We start from the raw sequence: 12,672 nt of genomic DNA, 5'->3' as shown, positions 1-12,672 counted from the left end.
GAGCCTTTAGAGTCTTTTCATGGTTTCCCTTCTGCAAAGAACGTATTTAAAAATTGAGACTGAACAGCTGGGGGTTTTGAGTCCCAGATTCTGAAATAAATTACCCTTTTTGGATTTTTAAAATCTTACGGTGACATTTAATGTAAACCCTTTCTCCCAATTTCCTTATTTAAAATAACTCCAAACTAAGCCATCGCCTGCCCAGATACAACACGCAGGCTTTGCTGCCCTCCAATGGTGCAAACTCAGACAGTGCAAACATTCTTATTTTAAGGTGAATACAAATCCAACGCAGCTTCTTGGCAGGGGGAGTTAGTAAGACGCTCCCAGTTCTAAAAGATGAGGCCGTTGTTGTGGAGCAAGTTGTTCTCTCAGCAGAAATTCCCCAGGGGTGTTTTTTTCACCCAGCTTCCTACCACCCTTACATTGTATGAGTTTTTTACCCATCATGCATCCTGTACACTACAGGTCCAGCCACATGGGCGATGGCCACCTCCAAACCAGACATCATGATCATCCTGCTGAGCAAGCTGATGGAAGAGGGGGACATGTTTTATAAGGTGAGGGGAGGAAGGAACCGTGTCCTCCAGACAGCCGCTGACTGTCCTCTACTTGTAGAATCTCCCAAAGTCTCGGCAGGTCTCACCCTTGGTTCTAGAGGCAGTGCCGTCCCTCAGTGGTGGGCTCATAAGCTGAGGATCCCAGGTTTTTGCTTTCTCAACAAGAGGACGAGAGTAGCCTGCACACGCCTGCAGCTGATGAACCTAAAGACCTAGTTTTACCTGCTCACTAACAGGCAGATACCTAGATTCTACATGGCGTCTGGTCATTGGAGCCTGGAAACCGTGGGACAAGTAAAAGAAGAGTTACGTAGTGCAGATATTTCCAGTCTGTGGGAAAGAGGCATCAATCTTAGCTTTTATATTTAATATATATGTAGATTTAAAAATCTGTAGTAGGGCTTCCCTGGTGGCGCAGTGGTTGAGAATCTGCCTGCCAATGCAGGGGACACGGGTTCGAGCCCTGGTCTGGGAAGATCCCACATGCCGCGGAGCAACTAGGCCCGTGACCCACAATTACTGAGCCTGCGCGTCTGGAGCCTGTGCCCCGCAACGGGAGGGGCCGCGATAGTGAAAGGCCCGCGCACCGCGATGAAAGAGTGGCCCCCGCTTGCCGCAACTAGAGAAAGCCCTCGCACGAACCAAAGACCCAGCACAGCCAAAAATAAATAAATAAATAAATAAATAAAGACTTAAAAAAAAAAAAAAAAAATCTGTAGTAATAATAGCTTATCAGCATCCCTGAGGAAGAAAAGGAAACCAAGACAAATAGCAGTTATAAGATTTACTTGAAGTCATTCACTGAATGACAGCAAAAAAGGTATGAAGTCTTCTTGTACTCACAGTTCAAGCTGAAGGCTCCATACCCTAACACACACCAAACTCCCATGGGCTGCAGGAAGTCCCGTAAGAACGTTCCACGTCAGAGTTATCTCACTGTGTTAAGATTAGCTGAATCTTCTTCTCCTAAAGTAAATACAAATCCAGCCCAGCTTTTGGCAGCGGGTGTCACTGAGACATGCCCAGGCCCAAAGATGAGGAAATGATTGTGATGCACGTTACTTCCGCCCTGTGTAAGGAGTATACAGAGCTCCTGGGAGTAGAGTTGTATTTCCCGAAGACCCTTTGAGTGAGAGTTATTGTAATCTAGGACTCTTAGGCTTCTAGGAAACTTGAGTTCTGACTCAACCATGATTCTACATGACTTCAAAGAAGGGCCTCTCTAGGTGTCATGTTTATGGACTTGAGAATGGCATTGCTGTCAAGAATCTCAGCCCTGTTTATAACGTAACTTCTGGCATCCTAAGACAAGGAGTCCTACCTCCTAAACAGGCAGAGCTACTCCTGCTCCTACCCAGAATTCTGCCTTGGAAGACTCCCAAGTCTGTCCTCAGTGAAAGGGTCTAAAGAGAAAATAAAAGATCAGGATCCCTGGTTGGAGTTGCAGCTATACAGAAGGAATGGAGTGGATAAAGTTCAGCTAACAGAGTGTGAGATGCCTCCTGCATCATTCTGGGCTCAGCTTATAGATTTTCAGATGCAAAATGTAAGAAAAGTTCAAGGCCCCTGTGACCAGGTCCCTAGGTGGGTCATAGATTTACCTCATCTTGGAAAATCCCTCTGACATAGTCAGATGGAATCACAAATTCTGAATTTCACTTCTCTACCACCACCCTACCCCATGCCTTTTTCGAAAAACAGGGGAAGACTCTTTGATATTCTTTTATGCCATGAGATTAGGGGAGCAACAGCTAGACTGCTTTAGCTCCCACATCCCTTGTGAGGAAGAGAATGGCCTCTTGTAGAGGACTGGCAAGGTGGAACAAAAAGAATTTCCAGATAAGACAAATGTAAAGAAGTAGTAATAACTTTGGAGTGATTGGGACTGGGAAATGCTATGTGTCCTAGGGAGATCAGGTCGAGAAAAAGCTCCTTTGAAATGAACAAGGTCAGTTCCTTGGGAGTCCAGGTGGGAAGCTGGCGTCCCAGGCCTTTCATACGCCAAGACTTTGTTTCTCTGGCTTGTATCTTGGGAATCCCCTTCGTCACCCCTCGCCTGCCAGGTGAGCTTCCAGTAGAAAAGACTGGACTCTTCTGCTCTCACCGTCAGGGCTGGTGTCGGGAGGGCCAACCCTTCGTAGTAACTGCGGAGAGAGGAAGGGAATGGGAGCAACCCTCCTCAGCTGCTCAGCAGACCAACCGTGTGTTTTGCTATCTTGTGCTCCCACTAGAAAGGGAAAGTAAAGGAAGCTGCCCAGCGTTACCAGTACGCTCTGAAGAAATTCCCTAGAGAAGGGTTTGGTGAGGACTTGAAAACCTTCCGGGAGCTAAAAGTGTCTCTCCTCCTCAACCTCTCTCGATGTCGCAGGAAAATGAACGTAAGTCCCTCTCATCCCAGCTCCTTTTTGCAGTCCTGGAAGTTGACGGTCCATGTCATGCACTGGCTTTTACCAGGCCCCTGAAATCCTTGTCTGCCCCATTTGGAACTTGGTTGTCCTTCACAGAGCACTGACATTTGCAATTTGAAAGAAATCAAGTCTAAGTACAATCCGTACCTCAAACTATAAAAAAGTTAATCCTGTGGGCACTTTGTAGCTTTCTGAATTTTCCTAATTCCTGCTGAAAGTGACTGGAATACCATCATCATCCTGCCCTGCCCCCAAGTCAGTTTTCTGGTCTTTGGGAAAATGTGAGAGCAGTGGTCGCTGGAATTCCAGCTGCAGTGAGATACAAATTTTAGTCATTCCCTTCCTTACTGGTAGACCCCCTAGTCATTTAAGGAAGGGCTGGAAAGAGGGCCCAGGACCATGAACTTCAAGGTTTAATTTCTAAGGCTAATCTTCAGCTTTTCACTTCTTTCTTCGTTCTTTTATTCTAACATGACATGTCCCTTCTTGTCACAGAGGGAGTCTTAGAACTCCTCCTGGTCCTTTATTATCCCCTAAATAGTCCTTGGTCCTTCTTGCCTGCCTTGCAGATACAGCCTCTGATGCCCTCAGGCACTGCTCCCTTGACCTGCAGACACTCCTGGGCCAAGAACCCTCTCTCAGATCCTGGGAATAGCCAGGATCATGTCAGGAATCTCTGACATCCACTAGCCTGAGGTCTCATGGTTCCTCAGGAGATAAAAATAATCCAAGCCAAACAGGAATGTTTGAATAAAGGGATAGAGAACTCAGGTGTACAGAAGTGAACTTTCAGCCTCAGTAGCAAGAGATCTGCTATCGGTTCTGGAAAAGTGACCTTTATATCATCCATCTTTAGATGGCAATGAAAAGAGCGCCCTGATAAATAGACTTGGGTATCTCAGAGGGCACAGTGATGCCCTAAGAGGCAGAGTTTTCCCAGGTGCTGAGGAGAGTGGGGATGTGGGAGGAGTTCTTGGGGAAAGGCAGTGAGGTTCTTATGTGAAACAGAAGAAACAGCACCAAGGGTCTTCTCCAGCTCCAGTTAGTGAGACTTAGACAAAGCTCCGAAGCTGCTGCCAAGCTGCTGGCTGCCTTTTTGCCTCACAAATAGTCTGCTTCTTAAAAATACTCTATAATCTTCCCAGAAATAATGATTGTCCCGAAAGAAAAAATTAAGGGGAAAGGTTGAAACAGTAGAGCTGGAAGCCGATGCTATAAAATAGAACACTTCCTCTCTAGCTCCACGTTGGATCAGAAACAGTTAATCACCTCCCAGGACCACCTGAAGTCTGTCGTCCTATGTAGAAAGTTGCCCATTAATTTTTTTTCTTTTTTTTTTTTTCCAACTTTACCTCCACCCCAGGGCCTTTGTTCTGCCTTGGGACTCACAAGTTTAACCAGAGGCTACTGTGCTGTACTATGGCTTTGATAGTAAAAGAGGAGAAAACCTTCCCCTTTAGTTTAGTGTGTAAGGGTGTCTTGAAGACTATGGCTTCGTTCCCCTGGTTCCTGTTCCCAGGGCTTCTCAGAATGAGAACAGATGGGACCGTGTTCCTCCAGGGAGCCTCAGTGATTAAGAGATGAGGTGACAGCACAGGCCCCAGTGACAGCCAGTCTTCTCTCTTGTTTTATTATTATTATTTAAATTTTAAATGTTTCCTAAGTAAGGAACAAGTTTAGAGAAGGAGCAGGCCAGAGAAGCCTCTATGAAACAGAATGGAAACTGCTGTTCATTGAGCATCTCCTGTGTGCCAGGGACTGTGTATGGGGCTTTCAAATGCTTTATTGCTCTTAATCCTACCTGGGAGGTCCATATGGATAAGAAAACACACAACACACCCTGAGGGCTTACAAAGCAGAGCAGAGAATTGAACACAAGCCTGTCTGACATCCCTCCTCCATTGAGTCTCCATAGCCAGTCATTTCTTTTTTACACAAATCCCATCTTCCTGGACTTATTTCTCATCCCTTTAAAGCCAAGGAATAGTGGGTGCGGCAGGAAGGTGGGGGGTAGGATGAGGGTACACATGAGGCGTCGACATGTGTGTTTGCCTCATACACGTGTGTGCAACAAGAGTTCGGGTTTCCAACTTCAGGAGCTTCAGTGGGTTGACATTTGGCTTCTGGACCAGAAAGAACTATGTTACAAAGGCAGAAAGAGGACAAATTGAAAATATTTTCGTACTTTTGGGCAGATGAATTCCTGTGAGCCATTGCAGGGCCACACAGGGCAAAAGGCAGAAGGAACTTCAGTCTGGGCCACGTGGCTAGAGCCATGCCAGGCATGTCAGGAATCCCAGGTGTTCCGTCCATAAATGTCAAAGAAATGTACATATAATCTGTTTTATTCCCAAGCTGTCTATTTTTCATATCTCTTCAATGACTCATTTGCACACCTATTGTAATGACAGGATTTTGGAATGGCGGAGGAATTTGCTACTAAGGCCCTGGAGCTGAAACCGAAATCTTATGAAGCTTACTATGCAAGAGCAAGGGCAAAACGCAGCAGCAGGTGAGGAGAGAGAGAGAGAGGGTGAGAAGCAAGAGCTCTCTTTTCTGAAAATCTGGCCGAGGCAACGTAGACCATCCTGGGGCGTATGGGACAGACCCATACGTCTGTCCCTGAGGACTCGCAGGACCAAGCTTTGGGGATGGCTCCCATCACACAGAACGCATCGTACAGCTGGCAACTCTTTGGGGCTGTGGAGATGTAGAGCATTTTACTTTGGGAGAAAACTGCCTTTTCATTGTTGGAGAATGGCACCTTCTTCCAAGAAGCCTCTGCCATATCTCAGTCGCTTTTTAACCCCCAAAGCAGATAGCGTAGAGACACTGGTGGCTTAAGAAGAGGTCACTTGAGCAAAATATCCTCCCAGCCCTTTTAGAGGGGAAAGTAGGATGGGTCATATATCACGGGCTCCTCTTTCTTTTCTTACAGGCGTTTGGGAGATTCCCTGGATCATTTAGTCTTCCTCCTGGGGCTCTCCTCCAGTCTGGTGGCATCAAGCCTCCTTCTCACATACCCACCCCTCCCAGCACCACACCACACACGCATGGAGACAGGAGGTCCTGCTGCCGGGACTGAGGGGGCCCAAGAGAAACCCCATCTCTTATGCCCCATCTGCTATGGTTTGGCCAGTGGGCAGGAAAGGCTCCAGAAAGATCTAGAAACTGCCATCAGTGATCTTTAGATAACTTGTCACTGTCCTTAATGCCTCCTGCCCGGCGCCCTGCCCTTCTCCCCAACTCTGCCTGTAAAAGAACTGCTTCAGGTTCACAGCTATGACCAGGGGGCATGTGGTCCTGAAAATCAAACCCAGCTTAAGTCTAGTGATGATGGTGGCAGTGATCTTAGTCTTAATTAGCTGGGGCAACAGAGTTCTTACAGAAGCTTGACTGTCAAATTCTCTTTCCCCTTGGATTATTCCTTCCCCACAAGGCCAATTGCCCCTTTTCTGGGCAAGGTTAATAGAGAGGATGGGAGTATCTCTGACTGTCTGTGTCCTTATTTGTAGATTAGAATCTGAGTTTTCTAGTCAGCAAGCTTAATACCTGCCCAGCTTTGATGTAGCAGAATGGAGGAGCCGCAGTGCTGTGGGGCGAGGGGTAGAAAGGGCAGAGGACGGCGTTCTTGCCTAGGATGGAACAGGCCTGAAAATTGGAGCTAAAATATAAAGAAAAAATTCTGCTGGATCAGCAAGATTTTAAATATTGTAGTTACTGTTTTGTTCCTAAGCTAATTGACAGTGACCCTGTAAATGACAACCCCACCCAACCCTCCTACTACCTGGTGTGCATTTGGACACTGAGAGAAACTTCCTGAAGGGCCTGTCTGGACTGACAAAATGGGGACATTTCTCCACTGATGCCAGAGAGGCCAGAGGGAAGATGGAGGCTGAACTGGCTAGGGAATCATTCTGGACTCTTCTGGAATGACAGCCTACCTATTTCCTTCCTTACAAATCAGACGAAACCAAAGCCCCCCCAGATGCCCCCAGACGCTAACAGTTCTCTGAAACAGTGACCATGTTCTCAGCTCTTGGTGGTTCCTGTTGATTCAGAATAACTCCAGTTCCTGTGTTTACATTTTGTCAAGCAGACAGTTTGCAGCAGCCTTAGAGGACCTGAACGAGGCCATCAAGCTGTGTCCAAACAACCGTGAGATCCAGAGACTCCTGCTGAGAGTGGAGGAAGAGTGCCGACAGATGCAGCAACAGCCGCCGGCGGCACAGCAGCAGCCTCAGCAGCAGTTACCGGAAGAAACAGAACCCGAACCCCAGCCTGAAGATATCTACTCCGTGCAGGACATACTCGAGGAGGAGTTCTTGGAACAGGATGTTGAGAATGTGTCCATCGGCCTCCAGACGGAGGCTCGGCCCAGCCAGGGGCTCCCGATAATCCAGAGCCCGCCCTCCTCCCCGGCCCACCGCGACTCGGCCTGCATCTCCAGCTCGCCTCTCGGCTCCCACCAGGGTTTTGACTTCCGGCCCAGCAGCTCTGTGGGCTCTCCCACTAGGCAGGGTTACCAGTCCGCCTCACCTGCCCTTTCTCCAACTCACCAGAACTCGCATTACAGGCCCAGCCCCCCGCATACTTCCCCCGCTCATCAGGGAGGGTCTTACCGCTTCAGCCCCCCTCCTGTGGGAGGGCAGGGCAAGGAGTACCCGAGCCCGCCCCCGTCCCCTCTCCGCAGAGGCCCTCAGTATCGGGCCAGCCCTCCGGCGGAAAGCGTGAGCGTCTACAGAGCCCAGTCAGGCTCGCCCGTGCGCTATCAGCAAGAAACAAGTGTGAGTCAGCTTCCTGGCAGACCGAAATCTCCATTATCCAAGATGGCCCAGCGGCCCTACCAGATGCCCCAGCTTCCTGTGGCAGTGCCCCAGCAAGGGCTCAGGCTCCAGCCGGCCAAAGCCCAGATCGTGAGAAGCAACCAGCCCAGCTCAGCAGTTCATTCGAGCACCGTCATCTCCACAGGGGCCTATGGCCAAGCGGCCCATTCAATGGCTGCTAAATACCAGTCTTCACAAGGAGACACAGGAGTAAGTCAGAGCCGGTTGGTTTATCAGGGGTCCATCGGGGGGCTTGTAGGGGACGGGAGACCCGTGCAGCATGTGCAGGCCAGCCTGAGTGCAGGCGCCATCTGTCAGCACGGAGGGTTGACCAAAGAAGAGCTTCCCCAGCGACCTTCCTCCGCCTATCGAGGTGGCGTGAGATACAGCCAGACACCACAGATTGGGCGTAGCCAGTCCGCATCCTATTACCCAGTCTGTCACTCAAAACTAGATCTGGAGCGTTCCTCCAGCCAACTAGGTTCCCCCGATGTGTCACATTTAATCAGAAGACCTATTAGTGTCAACCCTAATGAAATCAAACCCCACCCACCAACTCCCAGGCCATTGCTGCACTCCCAAAGCGTAGGCCTTCGTTTCTCTCCATCTAGCAATAGTATCTCATCCGCCTCCAACCTAACTCCTACCTTCCGGCCATCTTCCTCGATTCAACAAATGGAGATCCCACTGAAACCGGCATACGACAGGTCATGTGACGAGCTATCGCCAGTGTCTCCCACTCAGGGAGGTTACCCCAGTGAGCCCACCCGATCCAGGACCACACCATTCATGGGGATCATAGATAAAACGGCCCGGACTCAACAGTACCCCCACCTTCACCAGCAGAATCGGACCTGGGCAGTGTCATCAGTGGATACCGTTCTCAGTCCTACGTCTCCAGGCAACCTGCCTCAGCCTGAGTCCTTCAGCCCACCGTCATCCATCAGCAACATTGCCTTTTATAACAAAACCAACAATGCACAGAACGGCCATTTGCTGGAGGACGATTACTACAGCCCCCATGGGATGCTGGCTAACGGGTCCCGCGGAGACCTGCTGGAGAGAGTTAGCCAGGCCTCCTCGTACCCCGACGTGAAGGTGGCTCGGACCCTCCCTGTGGCTCAGGCGTACCAGGACAACCTGCACAGGCAGCTGTCCCGGGACCCTCGACATGGGCAGACGTCCCCTATCAAACCAAAGAGACCATTTGTGGAGTCTAATGTTTAAAAGACGTGTGTTGGAGCGAGACCCCTATGTGTTCACTGCACATTTTCAGGCTTGGTTTCCACATTCGAGGTAGTTCTCTGGCTTAATTTCTCATGTAGTTTCCGCGTGGTGTTCAGAGGTGGCAGCCCACATGCCGAAATCCTTTGCATGCAGCCGACTGGGAAGCTGGCCTCCGGGGAGCCGGGACTTGGGTTTCTTTTGTCTGTACCCTAGCCACACGCTCTCTCCCTCTCTTCAGATGCCAACGAGGAGATTGTTGTGCCGTGTGCTTTAACCCAGGGAGATCAGACACACTGGTCAGCTTTTTCCAGGAGACAATCGCTTTCACTGATGTTCTTGTTGTGTAAAATGTCTTTCTCCTTTTTTACAAAAATAAGATGTTCTTGTTCGTTTTCTTCTAGGAACTTTAGAAAGAGTGTGATGCCCCTTTGCCTTTGCATTCTTATCCAGTGTTATCCAAATAGCAGCCCCAGTGCATTCTTGTGCCATGGTCTCCTCCCCTGGACCGCCAGCTCCCTGCAGCCACCAGGTCTAGAATGTTCATTTAGATTATTGCTGGTCTTCCTATGGGGGGTAAAGGATCAAGGAGAAAGAGAAGAAATAAGAAAGCACCAATACAGTTATTTGAAATGTCACTACATGGATTTCCCAAGAGGCGTTTTAGGAACATTCAGAAAACAACCAGCCCTTTAAATATTTCAGTCAGCTGAGGAAACTGGATGAGAATCATGCATATTTTTAAATAATTCACTGAGTTATTCTTTACGTTTTTAGCCAAATTAACCATTAAAAGCTACCAATTTTCCATGGGTGGGGGAGAGAATAAATACATAGAGAGAGACTGTTCTGGATTCTCAGTGGAAGGCTGTAGAAAATCTGTCTTGGAGAAATCTGCTTTCTGGGTTCTGATACGTCACTGAGCATCGTATTCCACAAAAAGCATACTCTTCCCGGAGGTTGACTGGTGTATAATCCTGTTAAGTTGGATCTTTGCCTAGAGCCAGATTTTGTTCTACTGGCCCTCTTTTTTTTTTTTTTTAAACCCAGATGGTATAGTGAAGAATTGGTTTTTGGGGAAGGAAGTTGAATTCTCTGGGGACGGTAAGACTTATTCCCAGAGCTTGCACCCAGGGCCATTGCATTCCATGGCAAATGTTGTCTAACTCCATTTCAAGATCTATTGTTTCATTATCTATTATTACAGGAACTGTTTACTCTTTTCTTTTTCTAGGTAGGAGTGTTTGGGGATTGACATTTAAAAACCAGGCACAGCAAAGTGTTTCAGGGTGAAGAAAGACCCCTTTCAGCCCTGGGTAGGAGCACATAAGGTAGACAGCAAGTCTTCTGATCCAGTCACCCTCCAGACATCTCCTGTGTCTGGTGGTCCTTTGCTAACCGGTCCTTTGAGTGACTGAGGCCAGCATGAGATGGACGGCAAGAACACTGAAATCAAAGCCTTAGCACAGGCCTGGTAGCGACTGCACATCAGCTCTTAAAATTAACAAACTAAACAACTAAAACTAAACAAAAGAGAATTCGGTCACTGTTACCAGGAATCATTCTGCTCTTGTTAGTAAAGGGCTACAGGAAGGGAGGCTTCCTGAATAAACATCCAGATGTGACCAGACCTGTTTGTAATCGTAAGTGTCCTCTGAAAGAATCGTTAAGACATGGGGAGCATGAAGCTGAAATCAGAAACACTTCTTTGCTAACTTAGATTCTGCCAAATAGATGAACCCCTCCACCCCCAAGCCTGGAACAGGCCAGGATGTGTGTCCTGTGCTAGAAGTAAACAGCAAGGCTAACTCAAGACCCAGCCTCTGTCCACTCTCTCTGATGCTGAAGGACTATCTCCCACTCAGCCAGCCCAGAGTGGACGTCAGTGTCTCTTCTCTCTCTGTCTCTCATCAAGAAGGTGAAATGTACAGCTATAGCGTCAGCCTACAGCCAGGAGCCCAGCAGCCTCTCAGCTTTTTTTGTCCAGGTCTCAGCCCTGTTGGGCTCTTTGCATCTTACCCTTTTTAACTACTACTCACTGAGGAGCTGCTGCCACATTTTGAAAACTTCTCAGTGTTTATTAGAAAAGTGCCCCCTGTTTATTTGGAACACCACACGTACCACCTGCACCCACCTGAGTGGGTGAGCAGGTTCTACGGTTTTACAAATAACACCACTGATGCCACTTCTCCCGAACGTGTATCTTAGAATTTTCTAGGACGGACAGATTTAGGGTCCATGCCTTACTGGACAAAACACCTAAACTGTCAACAGTCACGATGCAATTCTTTTTTAGCCATTGTAAGAGGGAGTGAATATCACTACTGGGCGCCGGTTGTTTTTGTCTAAAAATTGCCAACTGGACCTTATTGGAGCAGGAGACAAAGTCTTTCCTTGTAAGCAGACTGCCTGTGCCCTGTTTTGCTACTTCACTGCCACGGGATGATCTCAGTGCTGTACCTTAGAGATGCCTCCTCCCCGAGCAGCACTTGCCGAATCAATGTCTGGCTTCAGATGGGGGGGAATTTTTCACATGAAACCGGTAAGTTCCACTCACCCGATTCACATCACCCTGAAATGGAGACAGCGGTGACAGACTTTAGCTTACAGGTTTCTCACCAAATCCTACCTTCCGTTCACCCAGAATTCTTGCACTAATGGGTTTCCATCACATCATGTCTTTAAATGGGTGCACTTTATTGTTTGAATTTGTAACTCTGATAAATACTGGATATTTAAGTGTGAGTAATGTCTTCATTAGAAAATAGCAAAACCGCCCTTTTAGTGTATTTTTCAAGGGAAAAAAAAAAAAGGAAAGAAAGCAAGCAGTGGATCACAACATTTATAGCACAAGAAATAACTGTTGTATATAAGCATCAAAAAGATTAAGAGTTTTTAAATACAAAAAAATATTTGCAGTGATTTTAAAGTGCTTTTCCAGCAATTTTCTTAGGGACTCCTGAGACATGGTTACTTTATTTACTGGATCAGTAAGGCACACAATTAACAATTAAAAATTAATGTTTATTTACAAAGTAAAGGGAAAACCTGTGTAACATGAGAATTTGGCATGGACAAAATGGAGACCATTTTGTATCTGCTGTTGTATCTTGTCCGGGTTGCAGACGTGCGCTATTAAAAGTCCCAAGTTAATAGAGCACAAACCCTTCTTGTTCCTCTCCCATGTGCCCTTCTTTCTAGATGTGTTTAACTTAAACTCGAAGGCTCAGGAAAATTCCACTAATTAGAATCATGTACAGTACCCCAGGTCGTTGTCCAGAGATACAGGTTTGCTAATTTAGGTAAGCCTGGACTGTTGTAAACAGAACAGCTTAGAGAAAGGTATTCTCGGTCCTTATATTGTATAGTAGTTTATGAACCCCCTCTCTAAATATTGGTATTTTTATATTCCAGAGATGTACCCAACAGAAAAATTAATCAGTATCTAATTTAATATCCATAAGTATTTTCCTTAGATTTTAGTCATAGACAGTGGGTTTTTGTGGATGTCACCTTGCTTCACCGTACTTTACCACTAGGTGTCACTGTGGCTCTGCACCAGGCTTGTCTGGTAGCAAAGAATGGCAGCATCTCCAGAGGAGCGACATCCAGGCCAACAGACAGGCCCGTAGGCTCCAGAGGGTTCGAGAAGGA

General features: G+C 47.5%; 1 protein-coding gene across 8 annotated transcripts in view; it reads left to right on the top strand.

Moving 5' to 3' along the window:
- The window catches only part of TANC2 (tetratricopeptide repeat, ankyrin repeat and coiled-coil containing 2), a 361,655-nt gene extending 350,171 nt beyond the window's left edge, over positions 1–11,484 (top strand). For 5 of the 8 annotated variants that reach the window (XM_036836547.1, XM_036836546.1, XM_036836544.1 and 2 more), the window contains 4 exons: positions 469–560; positions 2,792–2,938; positions 5,380–5,480; positions 7,065–11,484. In XM_036836547.1, the coding sequence (XP_036692442.1) occupies positions 469–560; positions 2,792–2,938; positions 5,380–5,480; positions 7,065–9,021 (2,297 nt within the window). In that variant the 3' untranslated portion in view covers positions 9,022–11,484. The remainder of the gene's footprint in view (positions 1–468; positions 561–2,791; positions 2,939–5,379; positions 5,481–7,064) is intronic. The other 3 variants (XM_036836548.1, XM_036836545.1, XM_036836543.1) reach the window with 1 other exon arrangement.
- The last annotated feature ends 1,188 nt before the right edge of the window (positions 11,485–12,672 follow it).

Source organism: Balaenoptera musculus, chromosome 20, assembly GCF_009873245.2.
Source record: "Balaenoptera musculus isolate JJ_BM4_2016_0621 chromosome 20, mBalMus1.pri.v3, whole genome shotgun sequence".
NCBI lineage: Eukaryota > Metazoa > Chordata > Mammalia > Artiodactyla > Balaenopteridae > Balaenoptera > Balaenoptera musculus.
The sequence above is the reverse complement of the archived record's forward strand: the minus strand, read 5'-3'. Positions and strand labels throughout refer to the sequence as shown.